The sequence below is a fragment of the Fringilla coelebs genome (genome assembly GCF_963513975.1).
Source record: "Fringilla coelebs genome assembly, chromosome: 3".
Taxonomy (NCBI): domain Eukaryota; kingdom Metazoa; phylum Chordata; class Aves; order Passeriformes; family Fringillidae; genus Fringilla; species Fringilla coelebs.
Window position 1 is genome coordinate 94824973 of NC_140030.1, and position 13354 is coordinate 94838326.

At 34.6% G+C, this 13354-nt stretch overlaps 1 protein-coding gene across 1 annotated transcript in view; it reads left to right on the plus strand.

Moving 5' to 3' along the window:
* Nucleotides 1-13354, plus strand: part of SPATA17 (spermatogenesis associated 17) — a gene marked incomplete at both ends in the record, with an annotated part of 85937 nt that overhangs the window by 39780 nt on the left and 32803 nt on the right. The window contains one exon of the mRNA XM_084202583.1: nucleotides 11865-12068. Coding sequence (XP_084058709.1) covers nucleotides 11865-12068 — 204 coding nt within the window. The remainder of the gene's footprint in view (nucleotides 1-11864; nucleotides 12069-13354) is intronic.

Here is a 13354-nt window from a genome sequence, read left to right on the forward strand (position 1 = left end):
TATGTGGCTGATATTGGCCCACATGTATTCCCATAGAAATAATGTTTTGTAAAGAATTACTTGTAAGAATATTATAGCTGGTGCTGTAAAGTAAGAAAGCATTTTGAATAGAACTAGTCTTGACTGAGATGATCCTTTCCAGGGAGATGTAAATATGTGAGGAAGTAACCCTTTAATAGATTAGCACTATAGAAAACATTTTAAAAAAGGCCCAAAAAGCCACCTTAAGAATAACGTTCTATGAGGAGGAAGGAAATGTTTGCTATAAATTACTCTCGAGTAACAGTGAAAAGTTCTAATATCAGCAATGAGAACCAAGTTTTTCCATTTTTACTCTCTCTGTGTACTTCCATAAGCAATTCCATTTTAACTTAATGGGAACCATTTAGCAAACTTCTCTGGATTCTGTATTAAGGCTTTTGAATATAAAGCAAGTAAAAACATCCTTTGTTTCTAAGAACAGTTTCATTTTGATTTTCTGTATTTATTGTAGATCTCAAAATATCACTTCTATCAATTGTTTCCATATTTATTTACAATTTTTCCATATTTATTTAGCATTTGTCAGTTTGTAGAGTAAAATATTTTAAATTCAAATTCTATTCAATGCTAAAGTAGTCATATATTTAATTTTTCCTGTCTACAGAGATGGCAATTCATAAACATTATGCTGACTGCCTTTGTCCCCTTTTCACATTACTGGAAATCAGGAGTTAATTCTGTTGAAGTTACTGTACTTATTCAGGTCTAAATGTCTAATGTTCTAAGTGAGAAAGAAAAAAGGCCACAAAATCCTTCATGGAGCAGGTTAATGAATATTCAGGAGACACAACTGATTAATATGCCTCTAACCTAATGTGCTGTCCTGTAAGAACTTGAAAAACAATTGGTCTAAAATGACACTGTTTGACATCCACTCTGTCTCTGGACAGCTGGCAGTTTTATTCTTATAAAGGTGAGGACTCAGTGGATAAAGCCCTAGCCTTTGATCTTCAGATCCATAGTTTAAGAGACAAGGCTGCAAGTTTGGTCATTTGAGCTTAGTCCCGAGTGAACAGTCCACATCACAAGATGATTATACATAATTTGTTACTATTGGCAGTGTCTGTTCAGGAAAGGCCAAGGACTGAGCTAGCATGAGGAATGAATTAGCTCTTACCTTTTACATTTTATTTCCTCCCTCTTTACTGTTGTAATTTTATTATCCTGTCTCTAAAACATTCCAGGGATGAAATTATCATTCATTATAAGTACTAATACTTCTTGAAGATGAACTAAAATAGTCAATTTTTTTTTATTCTAGGTGCCCCAATCAATGAACATCCCCACCTATCCATGGGTGTTTAATATCCACTCATCATTTCTCTGCCAAGTAGTCAGATGTTCCTCAGTACTTTCCAAAGCTTGTACCATGAAAAATCCTATTTAAATTAAAGAGAAGAGGGTGAGCTTTCTTAGTTCTCAGGCAGGCTTGCAGCTACATTTAAATTGGACTTGTATATGAGGCACTTTCATGATGCAGTGTTCTTTTTTTATAAAATATGATTTCCAAAGGGTTCACAATTCGCATTACATCCTTCTGACAGTTCCCATTGAACAGGTATGTTCAATCAGCAAGCTGTCCTCATGTATTCGCTTCCCTTTAGAAGCCAGATGTATCAGTCTATTCACAGGCATTCACTCTAGGAAAATCATTCCAATTTTGTGCCTCATGGGGCACTGTCCACACCATCTCAGTTCACTTGGAAGGGATCTCAGATCATGTTGCTTATTGTTTCTGTCAGAGAGAAGGACAAAGTAAGGTAAACTGGAAGAAGCCAGTAACTGAGCTGTTTGTGATTCTGAAAGATGTTGTGCCTGAACGCCAGCTCGAAATTCCAAAAATTACCTTTAAGTGATTTGCGCACACAATCAAAAATCTCTGTTCTCGTAGAATCCGAGTCCAGCTCTTGCCCATTGGGATAACTAATCTTGAGGACACAGAACTGTAATTCTGCTACTAAACACACTATCATGGTGATGTAAAAAAGAGGGAAAGAGCTGAAAGACAAAATACACCTCCAGAATCTATTTAGTGCACCTACTGCCAAAATAATTTAGTGACAAACTTCACAGTTTCCATAGATTTTTCCAGTTTTGCTTATGTTCTTTTCAATCAGACATTTTTGTTCTCTAGGAAACAGTGGTTATCTCCCTAGGGAGGACAAGTGCAGTGAAAGCCAAAACTAAGATTGTAAGCATGGTGGTCTTCATGGCCAGAAATGGTATCTGTGGTTAGAGGATGGAAGTGCTATCTGCTGACACCTATTTCCTATGCAAAATGTATGGATCTGAACTATTTCAGATGTGTTTCTTCCCAGTGTCAGTGAAAAGTACTTCCCTCCCATTCACTCTTCTCTGAAGTCTCAGCCTAGCACAATTGGTAAGTGAAAGTATTTCCAACAGAAATCAATAATTTCTCTTTTTTTCCCACTACCTAGAAAACAAGATACTCACTTCCTATTCCTTGAAGACAGTCAGTGAACGAACATTTAAGCACTATCTGTGACAGTATTGTAAACTCTATTTTTTCTAAAGGCTGCCTGCTATAAAATAACTTCAGTTTTTTTGATAACTGGTAAACTGTTCAAAAAAATGAGATTTTACACAAAAAATTAATCTCTCATTAGAAAGTGCTTAACACACAATAAAATGTAAACTTTGAGTGCTGTTTTCTGATTGATCCTATGCAAGCTTAGTTTTTAAGGATATGTCCCAGTAGATATGGCAATATTTCTCAGAGCTTCTTCTAAAGAGCTTGTTACTAGCCATATCACAACAAAGCTTGATATTATAGCATAGTGACATCTCTGTATCTACCCTGTATTATAGCATTGAGCATTTCAGCCTTAGTAATTTAAAAATCCACTAGCTAGAAGGCCCCTGCATTCAGTCTTTTTTGGCATCTGAATTGCATAATCCCTATTTGTGTGGATTTTTTCTAGACAACAAACTTTGTACTCAATTGCTGTGGGTAGGATTAATGGCAGAGTTTAAAGGACAAGCTGTGTGATCTATCAAAAAGTGTACATGCTGAGATCTTAGAAAAACATGACCACATTTTGTGTATTACTGTCAATTGAGGTGGCCTAAGGGTTGGATTGCTACAGGGTCAGAAAGCCAGTAAGAATGAGTTGTATATTGAATGCTGGCTGTTTGTAGGATATGGTAAAAACATTTAAGAAAAAATCCATACTGCAAGGAAATCACAGCGCAGCAAAACATCAACTAAATAGTTCACAAAGCTACATTCAGAAATGATGGAGGAACTCCACTGACATTCTTGAAATAATTACTAGTTTAAATTTGGTTGATGCATAGTAGTCCATCTGGTATTTAACCAAGCTGGTGTGAGCTATGGTCTTGCTCAGGTAATTTTTTCTCCTGTTATATTAGGAGACATACATGCTAAGTAAGAGATAATTGCATAAGAGAGAGGTTAGGAATGGCATGGGAGAAGTCACGAAGATAAAATACCATGCATGTCTCAACAGCAAACTTTCCTGTTGATTAAGAAGTGGCACTGATGGTATCCTTGCTTTAATGAGACTTCAAAATGAGTGATGCACACACCAGTTCTTTTGTTTTTCAGCTCTTAGGCAACAGAATGGCATAATGGTAAAGTTCTTTCATTAACTGCCGCTATTTATTCAATATTCCATGCTTTTGTTTAGTATCTAATATCTACTGTTAAATTGGGAATTGTGTCTGTCCTGCAAGGGACATCACAAACACTGTACATCTCTCTCTGTCTGTTGTTTGCTTTGCTTTCAGTTTTTTCCATTTCAACAATCTTTTAATAAAGTCCTCATCTTAGGGTTTTTTTCTGATTATTTCACTCTTTTCTACTAATTTCTGACTACCTTTAGTAATCAGACAAACATGCTTCTGTTCCCTGATTATTCTTGCACTATAAAATACTACTACTTTCATTAAACCTTCCCCTCATTGTTTATTGGTCTGATTGCAGGCTGCCTTGTTAAACATTCTGCCACATCCTGAGTTTTTACTCATTGCTTAATCCATAGGTTTACTGTTTAATAAATCTGTCAGCCTATATGTCTGTGAGAGAATACTCACATGGAAGCACAATGCAACAGACATAAGGCTCAAGGAAAAGAATGTTACATTGTTTTGATTGCACCTATGCAGTTTTGAGGAGTAAAACAATTCTCTATTTAGCAATTATGTCCTTGAAAAAGGAAATCTCCATATGATTTCCATCTTTACCTGATACAAAGAGCTTCTCCTCTCTTCTGATATGTTGCAGGTAACTTCTGATGTTACAAATTAGAAAAGTCTAAGTGGTATAATTATAAGGATTTTTCTCAATCCAGTTAGAAAAGGAGTGAATTGCAAGTAGATTTTTTTGTAGAAAGCTATTCTTTTCCATTATAAAAATGGATGGAATTTTAGTTTTAAACATGTAAGTAATATCACATATGTAGGTATGTGTTTTTTAGGCTCTGAAAACTTCTCACAAGATAAATAATTGTAGCCTCAATACTGTTTGTGTGTTTACAGGCAGTTATTGAGACAGAAGAATAAATTCACCTTCAGAGATTATTTTTCAGACTAAGGTCTTTAATTCCCACTTACTCAAGGTGGTTATAGAAGCAGGTTTCTTTTCAGAGATTCTTATAATTTGTATGTTATCCCATATTTAGCCTAGCACTTCTTAAAGAGAAAATTTTACAATAAATGGAATTTTCAGTTCCTGTTTTTAAAATAAAGCCATTCAGCAATTAAGTTGTATTTTTCTGCTTGTTTTGAAATCATAATTCATATGAGAAGACAGTAAGAGAACTTTGAATGTGCTGTCCCTGTATTGTGTATTCATCATAAGAGTATTGTTTCCCATGCCATCACTCACTCATTCAAGTTATTATCCCTGATCTAGTCAAGTCATCAAGAGCCTGCATTAGAATTAGATTTGACAGAGTAAGCCTCAGTCAGAGAGACAATCAATGAAAGGTGGATGCATTTTTTGGATGCCTCTGCATCTGCTGGTCAACTCTGTTTTTAATATTGTGCCACAATATTTCATGCAGTAAACTTAGATTATGTTCTCTTTTGTCTTGATGCCTAAATGACCAAGCAGTTGGTACCTGTTTGGAGACCCAATTGCAGTGTTGTTTCTTGCAATTGAACTTAGTGCCTTGCATGTTTAGAGGTTGGTTTTATGGTCAGTGGCCAGGATACTGGACTTGAATATTTCCTTAACACCTCATTGTACAGTCCATAAAATAGCTGCTTGGTTTACTTATACAAGTGCATTTAAACTGTGATTGCAGTATTATTTTGATATTAAGCAAACATTTCACAGATGAAAAAGACTGAACCAAGCTTTTCTGAAGACAGAATAACAATAATTAATGTTTCTATTACTCTGTTTAAACAGAATATATATTAAACAGAAGACAGGTAATTAATCCCACTTGAAAGAAAATACACTACTCATCACTCATGAATTCTTCAGTCTCTTCATAAAAGCAGTATCTCAAAGAAAGGTAAAATACCTTAGGTGCAATAACAGGCTAGGTCCTCTTGTTCTTATTTAGATGAAATTCCTGAGAGTATATTTTTCAGGGATTAGAGGATCAGGCCTGAGGAGTAGCATTAGCTCAGTGAGAACTGAACCTACATTTATAAAGCTGGGTGAAATTCTTCCTATTGTCAGGCATGGTAAAGAAGTTTTATCTCAAACCAGAATGTTAAACCATACTATGGCATTTTTCCAACATCTGCATAAACTTTACAATGTATTTCTTATTGTTAATACAAAACTCTGTTCACATTAGTTAAAGAATTGCAGATTGTTGCTAGTAGAATGCATTCTATTGAAGCTTAAATATTTTGATGTTTCAAATTTGAATTCATGGACGTAGTCTTATACTTGTTGCTAGAACAGTATTTACAGATTTTATAAAGATATTATTTCTAAAACAAATCTCATATGAAGTCTTGGCATTTTATTTTCACGAAATATGAAATATTCTGGAAGTCTGTAAAAAGCTAGTTAGTTAGAAATTTAAAATTCCTTCTCTTTTACAGATGTGTTTGCAGCATTATATAAACACCTATTTCCTTGTGAATCATTAATGTTTTAAGGTATTTCTTTTCCCTGCAAGAGAAACTATATCTGGGGATTAACAGGATTGTTCACTGGAATTCATGTGGAAGCCTAACTGCAGTAGCTGAGAAATGATCATGTTTCCTTTTAGTTCTCAGCAAGAGTAATTGAATGTTGAATATCTTACTAAACGCTGGACTGTGACAGTGTGTTAACACTCCAACTATCTCCTAACAGCAGGGCAATTATTTGCTGAGTGGGATTTTTATAAATCCCCTGGCAGTAGTATGTCCTGATAATTATGATGAAGTGCACTGGTCAGTGTTGATTCAGCAATCCCATCTCTAGCAAATATTTCATTCACAGCTCTCCTTCATGCTTTTACTTTTATGGCTTTTAAAGATCTCTTACCTCTCCTCTCAGCTTGCTTAGGATTTTTTACAAAATATAATGGAGCAAAAAAGGATTTTCAAGTTAAGTACCTATTTTGTTGAAGTCTTTTCTTTCTCATTTAACTCCTCATTAAAAGACCAGAGTGAGAAAGTAGCACTTTATTTAGGTTCTTGCTGTGACAACCACTTGCACAAGCTTCCTCCCTCAAAGCTGTTTTTTTCAAGATTAAATGACTGTTAAATTAAACATTTATATTCATGATATATGTTGATTATTTCAGTCATTCAGAGTTGAAATGAAAAAAGTAATTAAAACAGAGCATGTCTTTATTGTTGCTTAGTTGTGTTACAGTAGAAATATGTAAATATATCAGAATACACTTTCTATTGATTTAATCCTTGCAATTTATCTTCAGCTCAACTTTGTCAATTTTTAATTTTGCATGCGTATTATTATTTGCAGTACAATAGCTATGCTGTATCTTAGAACATATTTGGTTTGCAATTTTTTACATAGACTTCAAAAGCTCAGACAAGAAGTAGGAAAGAAGACTAATAAATAAATAATTAATAAATTGAAGTTGCAGAATCTGAACTGCCCAGGATTTATTTTACCACTTGGGATCACCTATCTTTCTGATGTACTGTCCAGCGTAGTCAACATAGCCTTGTTTTTCCCCTTCTACCTGCACCTTTTTCTTTCCTTTCTTTCTTCCTTCTTTCAATTTCTTTTGCTGCTGCCTTAATTCCTAGTTTACCTTTCAATGCAACTGCTTAATAATTTTGTTCTTTTATTCTGGAAAAAAAATTATTTTCAATATTTTTATTCAATATTTTCCCCACTAAAGGTGGGGAAAATATTGAAATCACAGTATGGGGAAGATATGCAAGAGTTAACAGAAAGAGTTAACTTTTGCTCTCTGTATTGAAATGATAAACAGGAAAAGACAAAAATTAATGTTCTTTTGCACTGAGTAAATACAGCATTAGTGGTGGAAACAATTCAGACCAAAAAATCCCTAAATCTTTTCCTTGCTAATGTTTATTAAATTAATATTTGTTTCCTTATGGTTTTTTCTTCCTTTATATTTGAGCATTAATTATAAAGATAAGAAAATGATTGGGAGAAAACTAAATAGTAGAGTGTTAGAAAGGCAGAAGGATTCAAAATATTAATGTAATGCTAAGGATGACTGCGTAACAAATGGTACATTTGCCAGTATGCTTGACCTGACGCAATTAATATTCCAGGTCACGCTTGGGTTTCCATGATGGAAGGTCTGAGGCAGAGAATTCTAGGGGAAAATATATCTATTGTATAACTCATTTCTCTCTCTCACTCTTTCTTTTTCCTTTTTTTTTTTTTTTTTTTCCCTGACAAGTCAGAACCATCGTCTTAAAAAAAAAATCTCTGCTTTCACACCTCATTTGCCATATTCACCACTGGGCCACTGTTCACCAGAAGGGCCTGATGTAAGGAGGTCAGTAAGAAGCTATTAGCAGAGTCCCCTCCTGAGATTTCTTTGGTCTTATTGAGGTGGAAGTTAGCATGACAGTACTGCAAATAACTCAGCTGTAAGTTTTTTTAACAGTTAGCACAGATTTCCCCACAGTGTTTGTCACTTTAGAAAATTGTTCCTGGAAATGAAGTCCTGAAAGCTGTCTTTGACAGAGACCCGTCTTAGTGTTGAAGAGCATGGTTACAGAAAAATATGTTATTCTCCCTGCAGACCAGAAGTACTTTTTTGCAATCTATGGTAATATTTTGGAGCATTACATATTTTCTTATGGACTAAAGGTAGGGAAAATATTGAAATCACAGTATGGGGTAATATCCAAGACAGACACTTTTCTACCATTGAAAAAGCAGTACTAAGTACAATGTTTTTTTGGTTGAGAGAATATTTTATTTAAGTAGGGAAAGAAAATGAAGTAATGCTTTTAATACGCTATATTTGTCTCAAGAAGATATGCAATTGTATTAAGTACCAAAGGCTTTGATCCCCCAAATTCTTAGATTTCTGTAGACTGCCAGCTCCCTGGAGAGGACAGAATGAATAGAGTATTCATCACCACATTGCACGGTGCAAGAAATTCCAAAAACAAGACTAAAACTTGCAGAGATATTTTTAAAAAAGAATGGAAGCAATTTTTCCAGTGATTGATCTAAACTGGAAAGTAGAATCAAACTCATCCCCTTGTCTCTCCTACCATATTTTACCAATTTTAAGTCTAGGAGTAACCTTACCACAAACCTTGGGGAATTTAGAATAAATTAGTATTAATTTTTTCTGTCTAGATATTCACTCTGTTGATTGCTTTGTTATGTGTCTTGTTGAATACTTCAACATATATAATTAAAATGTAAAGTAATTAACAAGGATTGCTTGAAAAATCATTATTTAAATATGCACCTTGTAATCAATTTTGACCCAGATCTTACAGAGTTTCACCTGTAGAAGAAGCAAAAACTTCTAAAGTGTCTGGTTGGCTTCTCTAAATTACAAATCCATTTTCATAGTTGATATAATATCTGTATGCATTTAACCTGAGAGTATGTAAAAAATGGGCAACAAAAGATGATTCTTTGTTAAGACACCTTTTCAGCAATAATAATTCCAAAGACACTGAATCAATAGATTTCCACATTTATTATGGCTAATTTTGGTTTCATTAAAAGTGCTAAAAGCCAATTTTATTAGTGCTCTTTATTATTCAGTAGCAATTCATAGTGTTTGAACCCTTTATGATCTATAATTTCTTATTACTGGCAAACATTTTATCAAAGAAGCACAAAATAGAATATACACAGTATTTTAAGAGATTGCAAAATGCAGTTTCAGAAAGCTATTTTACTCATGGAGACACACTATCTCTCAGTGTGTCTGAAGAAGTAAAGAAGTAAAAGAAGTACCTAGACAGAACATTGTTTTAAAGTTATTCTTGCATTTCATTCTCCAGAGGAAGAACATTTAAATTATTTCAGATACTGTATTTTTACACTTTGGAGTAACAAACCGAAACCCCAAAGATTTCCTCCTCAATTAGCTCTTCAGCATATTTTAATTTTTTTTTTTTTAAGGAAAGGCTTAAAAAGGAGTGTAAATTTTGGGAAGACTCAGCCCTGATCAGGATTTGTTACTTATCAACAAATCCATGCCTACCAGCTATAGAGAGATGTTATTATGCCTTAGTGTTTCCTTCCAGAGGACTCTGATTCTCAGCAATGAGGATGGAGATGTTTCTCTTCTGGAAAATATTTAAATTTTCAGTGCCACTGTCACTTTCTATAAAATATGTTTCACAGACATACCATGAGAGCAGGGTCTCTCCCCATGGCTGGGAGCCTCTGCATGCCTGTGGCATGGCTAGAACACAATCTCCACAGCTGAGTGTGGAAGGGGTGGAAAAATGAAGCAACAACACAGTCAACAGTTCAGTGAAATATCTGAAAAAGGTTATTGTTTTTCTATTTACTGTCATCAACATAATGAAGGCAAAAAATTAATTTGTAATAATGTAGGCAGATCCAAAGGCTGTGGTGGGACTAATGAGTGAAGTGGTATAATAACCATGGCATGGAGATGGTTTGTGTATCTCCAGCAAGGGATCTTACTTGCGTGATTCTATTGCATTCCATTTGTATGGAATTTGTGTTGACTGTGGCATCTTATATTTGAGAGAACTTGTGGGAGAGTTCAATAAATTCCAAGACAGCACATTGAACTTGTCTTTATGTAGCACTTACAGACCGCTGAGTGGTCAGAGGCAAAACTCCACTGGGCTGATAAGAAAATTGCAATATAACAATGCATGAAGTACTATGAAAATAATAACAGTATGAGGAGAATCTGTGACTTATGAGATGTTTATGTGAGTGCAAGCCAGATCTGCAGAACAAAAGATTAAGTTGCAGCTGGACTTTACAGATCATAGAGATGGACCTGGAATTTCCCATTCACTCCAGTGATTCTGTTTGCCTGCTGTTTGAAGCATGGATCCCTGCCATTCTAATTTGGCATCCTGAGGAGCTGAAGGAACAGCCAGTGGTTTTTTGGCATACATATATTTCTACCACTTTCCTCTATTCAAGTCCTCTTTCCCACTGTACATTTTACCCATTAATGAAATAGTTTGTAGGGTATGCTCTAAGAGGGGAACAAATAACAGAGGACCAAAATAAATTGTCATTAGACCCATACAACTTAGACATGAAGATTGTAGCTTTTAAAATTTTTAATAGCCCAACACTATTTTGAATAAACTGAATGCTTTTTTTTAAGTATCTGTTATGTTTTTTATGTACCTTATTTAATTTTTTTGACACAAGAAACTGGAACTTCCCAGTAGGATATGTTAATGAAAAATGCATTAGAACTCATTGGAGAGAGTTCTGTCCTCTCCGCCCCAAGAGTTTAATACTTTATGAGGAGGCTGATGCCCTACACAGTTTTCTCATGGGTACTCAGTAGTGCTCCAAAAAAGCAATACAAGATTTTAAACATTTACTCTTTTCCTTAACTTTCCCCGCATCTTGAAAACAATTTCTTTCCCTTCTACTTTTATTCAAGGTTTATTAGTAATTAGAATTATGATAAATGCAAAGGGCAATATATTTTAACTGAGGAAATCTACTTTAAAAGTTTTAGTATACCTTCGAAGAAAATACAATTCTCTTTAAACAACCCAGTATCTTTAAATTTTTTGTATATTTTAATGATGTGTGATCTGTTTTATGGGAAATTTAGTGGCTTTGTGCAATATGGAAAAGGAATTCTCATATTTAACAGTTCATAATTAATTCAGTAAACTCACTTATGTCTGTTTGGGAATTGTTTATATACAACTGATAAAATGTCTACATATCTATGTATGATTTCAGAACAATCTGTCACATGATTTTGACTTGCTAGATATTCACAGATTGTTAATGATGTAGATTGCTAAAACAGATTTTGAAATATGTGTTTTATATCAGTAATTGTTATATTATACCACACTAGTCCTACAATTTGTGATGTAAAAAAAAAAAGTCAAATTCAGTGGCAAATGAACCTTTCTATTTTAGTCACAATTTAGAAGTCATTGTGCTAAATATTTGTTTTTCACATGTTTTCTACTGTTAAGTCTAAACACATTGTAATAGCTATTCAGGAATTTATTGTGGACATTTTGTTGGAGAAAAGCAATTATTGGGTTTTGATACTCCAAAAATTCTCTTCTATTTCTCCTTAACTATTTCTCTTAAGTTGACTGATTTACTTTTAAACGTGCAGCAGGTGCCACTGTCTGATTTTGATCGTAGTTTATGTAGAAATTTAAATGAGTTGAAGTCAAAGATGATCCCATTTTCTGCTCAGATTCCAGGCGTCTACAATTCGCCATTCAGGAAAGCCCCAGATCCAATGGAACTGCTGCTGCGGAAGTCAAAGCCACTGACCCACGAAAAGCAGCAAGTGAAGAGTCCCTTTGCTGATGAGCTCTATGGCTGGCCGACCTGTAAAGAGCCTCCAGCTTTTGTCAAATCACTGCCTGTGCTACCTGCTGGCAGACAGAAACCTCAGGTAACATGTTCCAGTGACTCTGCGACAGCTTTTGCTCACATCTTTTATCAGAGATTATCACAGAATATCTTGAGTTGGACCATCAAGTCTGAAAATCCCTTTTGTGAATATTTTTTCAAAATATAAATCTAGTGCTTGCATTGAAGATATAAAGTTTTTGACACAGATTTGACTTAAAGAAAAAAGAAATCTAGGTGTTACGTAGAAATAGGGAAATATTAATTCTTTAGATGTTGTTTTTGTCCTTTGGGGAAAAAAAGTGTAATTTATGATATTTCAAAGGTATGACCTGATAGAATTGAATATAATTGAGAGCTAGAATTCTTAATTTCCAATCTTAAATCATTAAAAAAAAAGGAGAAATGAAAGGTGATGGAAAAATTAAGCAGTTGTGATAATTTTGTCCTCAGTTTGCAGTTGTTTTCCATATGAAGACTGACACATCCTCTCAGTTCAGAATAGTTCCTGCTCTCACTAGATGTGTGAGAGCTTAAATAGCAAAGATGTTCTGCTCCATCATGACCAATTTGCCCAGCTTCCATTATGAACAGTCATAGTCTCAATTTTAACTTCACTGATGTTACCTTTTTAACTTCAGATATGATGTCACCATATCTGGCAGGTAGATTTTTTTCCTTTTCTGTAGAGTTATGGACATCTGTGAGATAATGCATAAAGTGAATGCCTCACAAGATGGCAAAATAGCTTTTTCCTCCTTATTATCAAAACCTGCTGGGAATGTTCTCTCTTCTTTTGAGAACTTTGTGTTCCACACTTGATGACAGTACAATGACATGTAGCTTTTGCCAATAGGTGCCTTATACAAGTACTTTAGGGATAGAAATATTTTGAGATTCCCTCTATTCTGAAGAATTTTTCAGTCTGCCCAGTCTACTGAATCTTCTACTTAGCTCACGCATTCACTTTCCATGCTGGTTTCACTTTGAGTGACACAACATCTTCAGAACCTCTGACATTTTCCATTTTGTACTCCATTCTATATTTAAATTTCCTTATTTGTATCTTGCTTAGAAAGATAATACTTCTAAATGAGTCCTTCTTAGCAACTTCCAGTGAAACTATGATCTTCCTGCAGAAATGTAACAACTTGAGCAATAAGCAATGCATATATATATATCATATATAATGGTGTCTCACTCCTCTGAATCAATATTGCTCTCTACAGCTCTCTGAAAGGAGGCTGTAAGAGAGGTGGGGGCCGGTCTCTTTTCCCAGGCAACAGGACAAGAGGGCATAACATCAAACTTTACCAGGGAAGGTTCAGG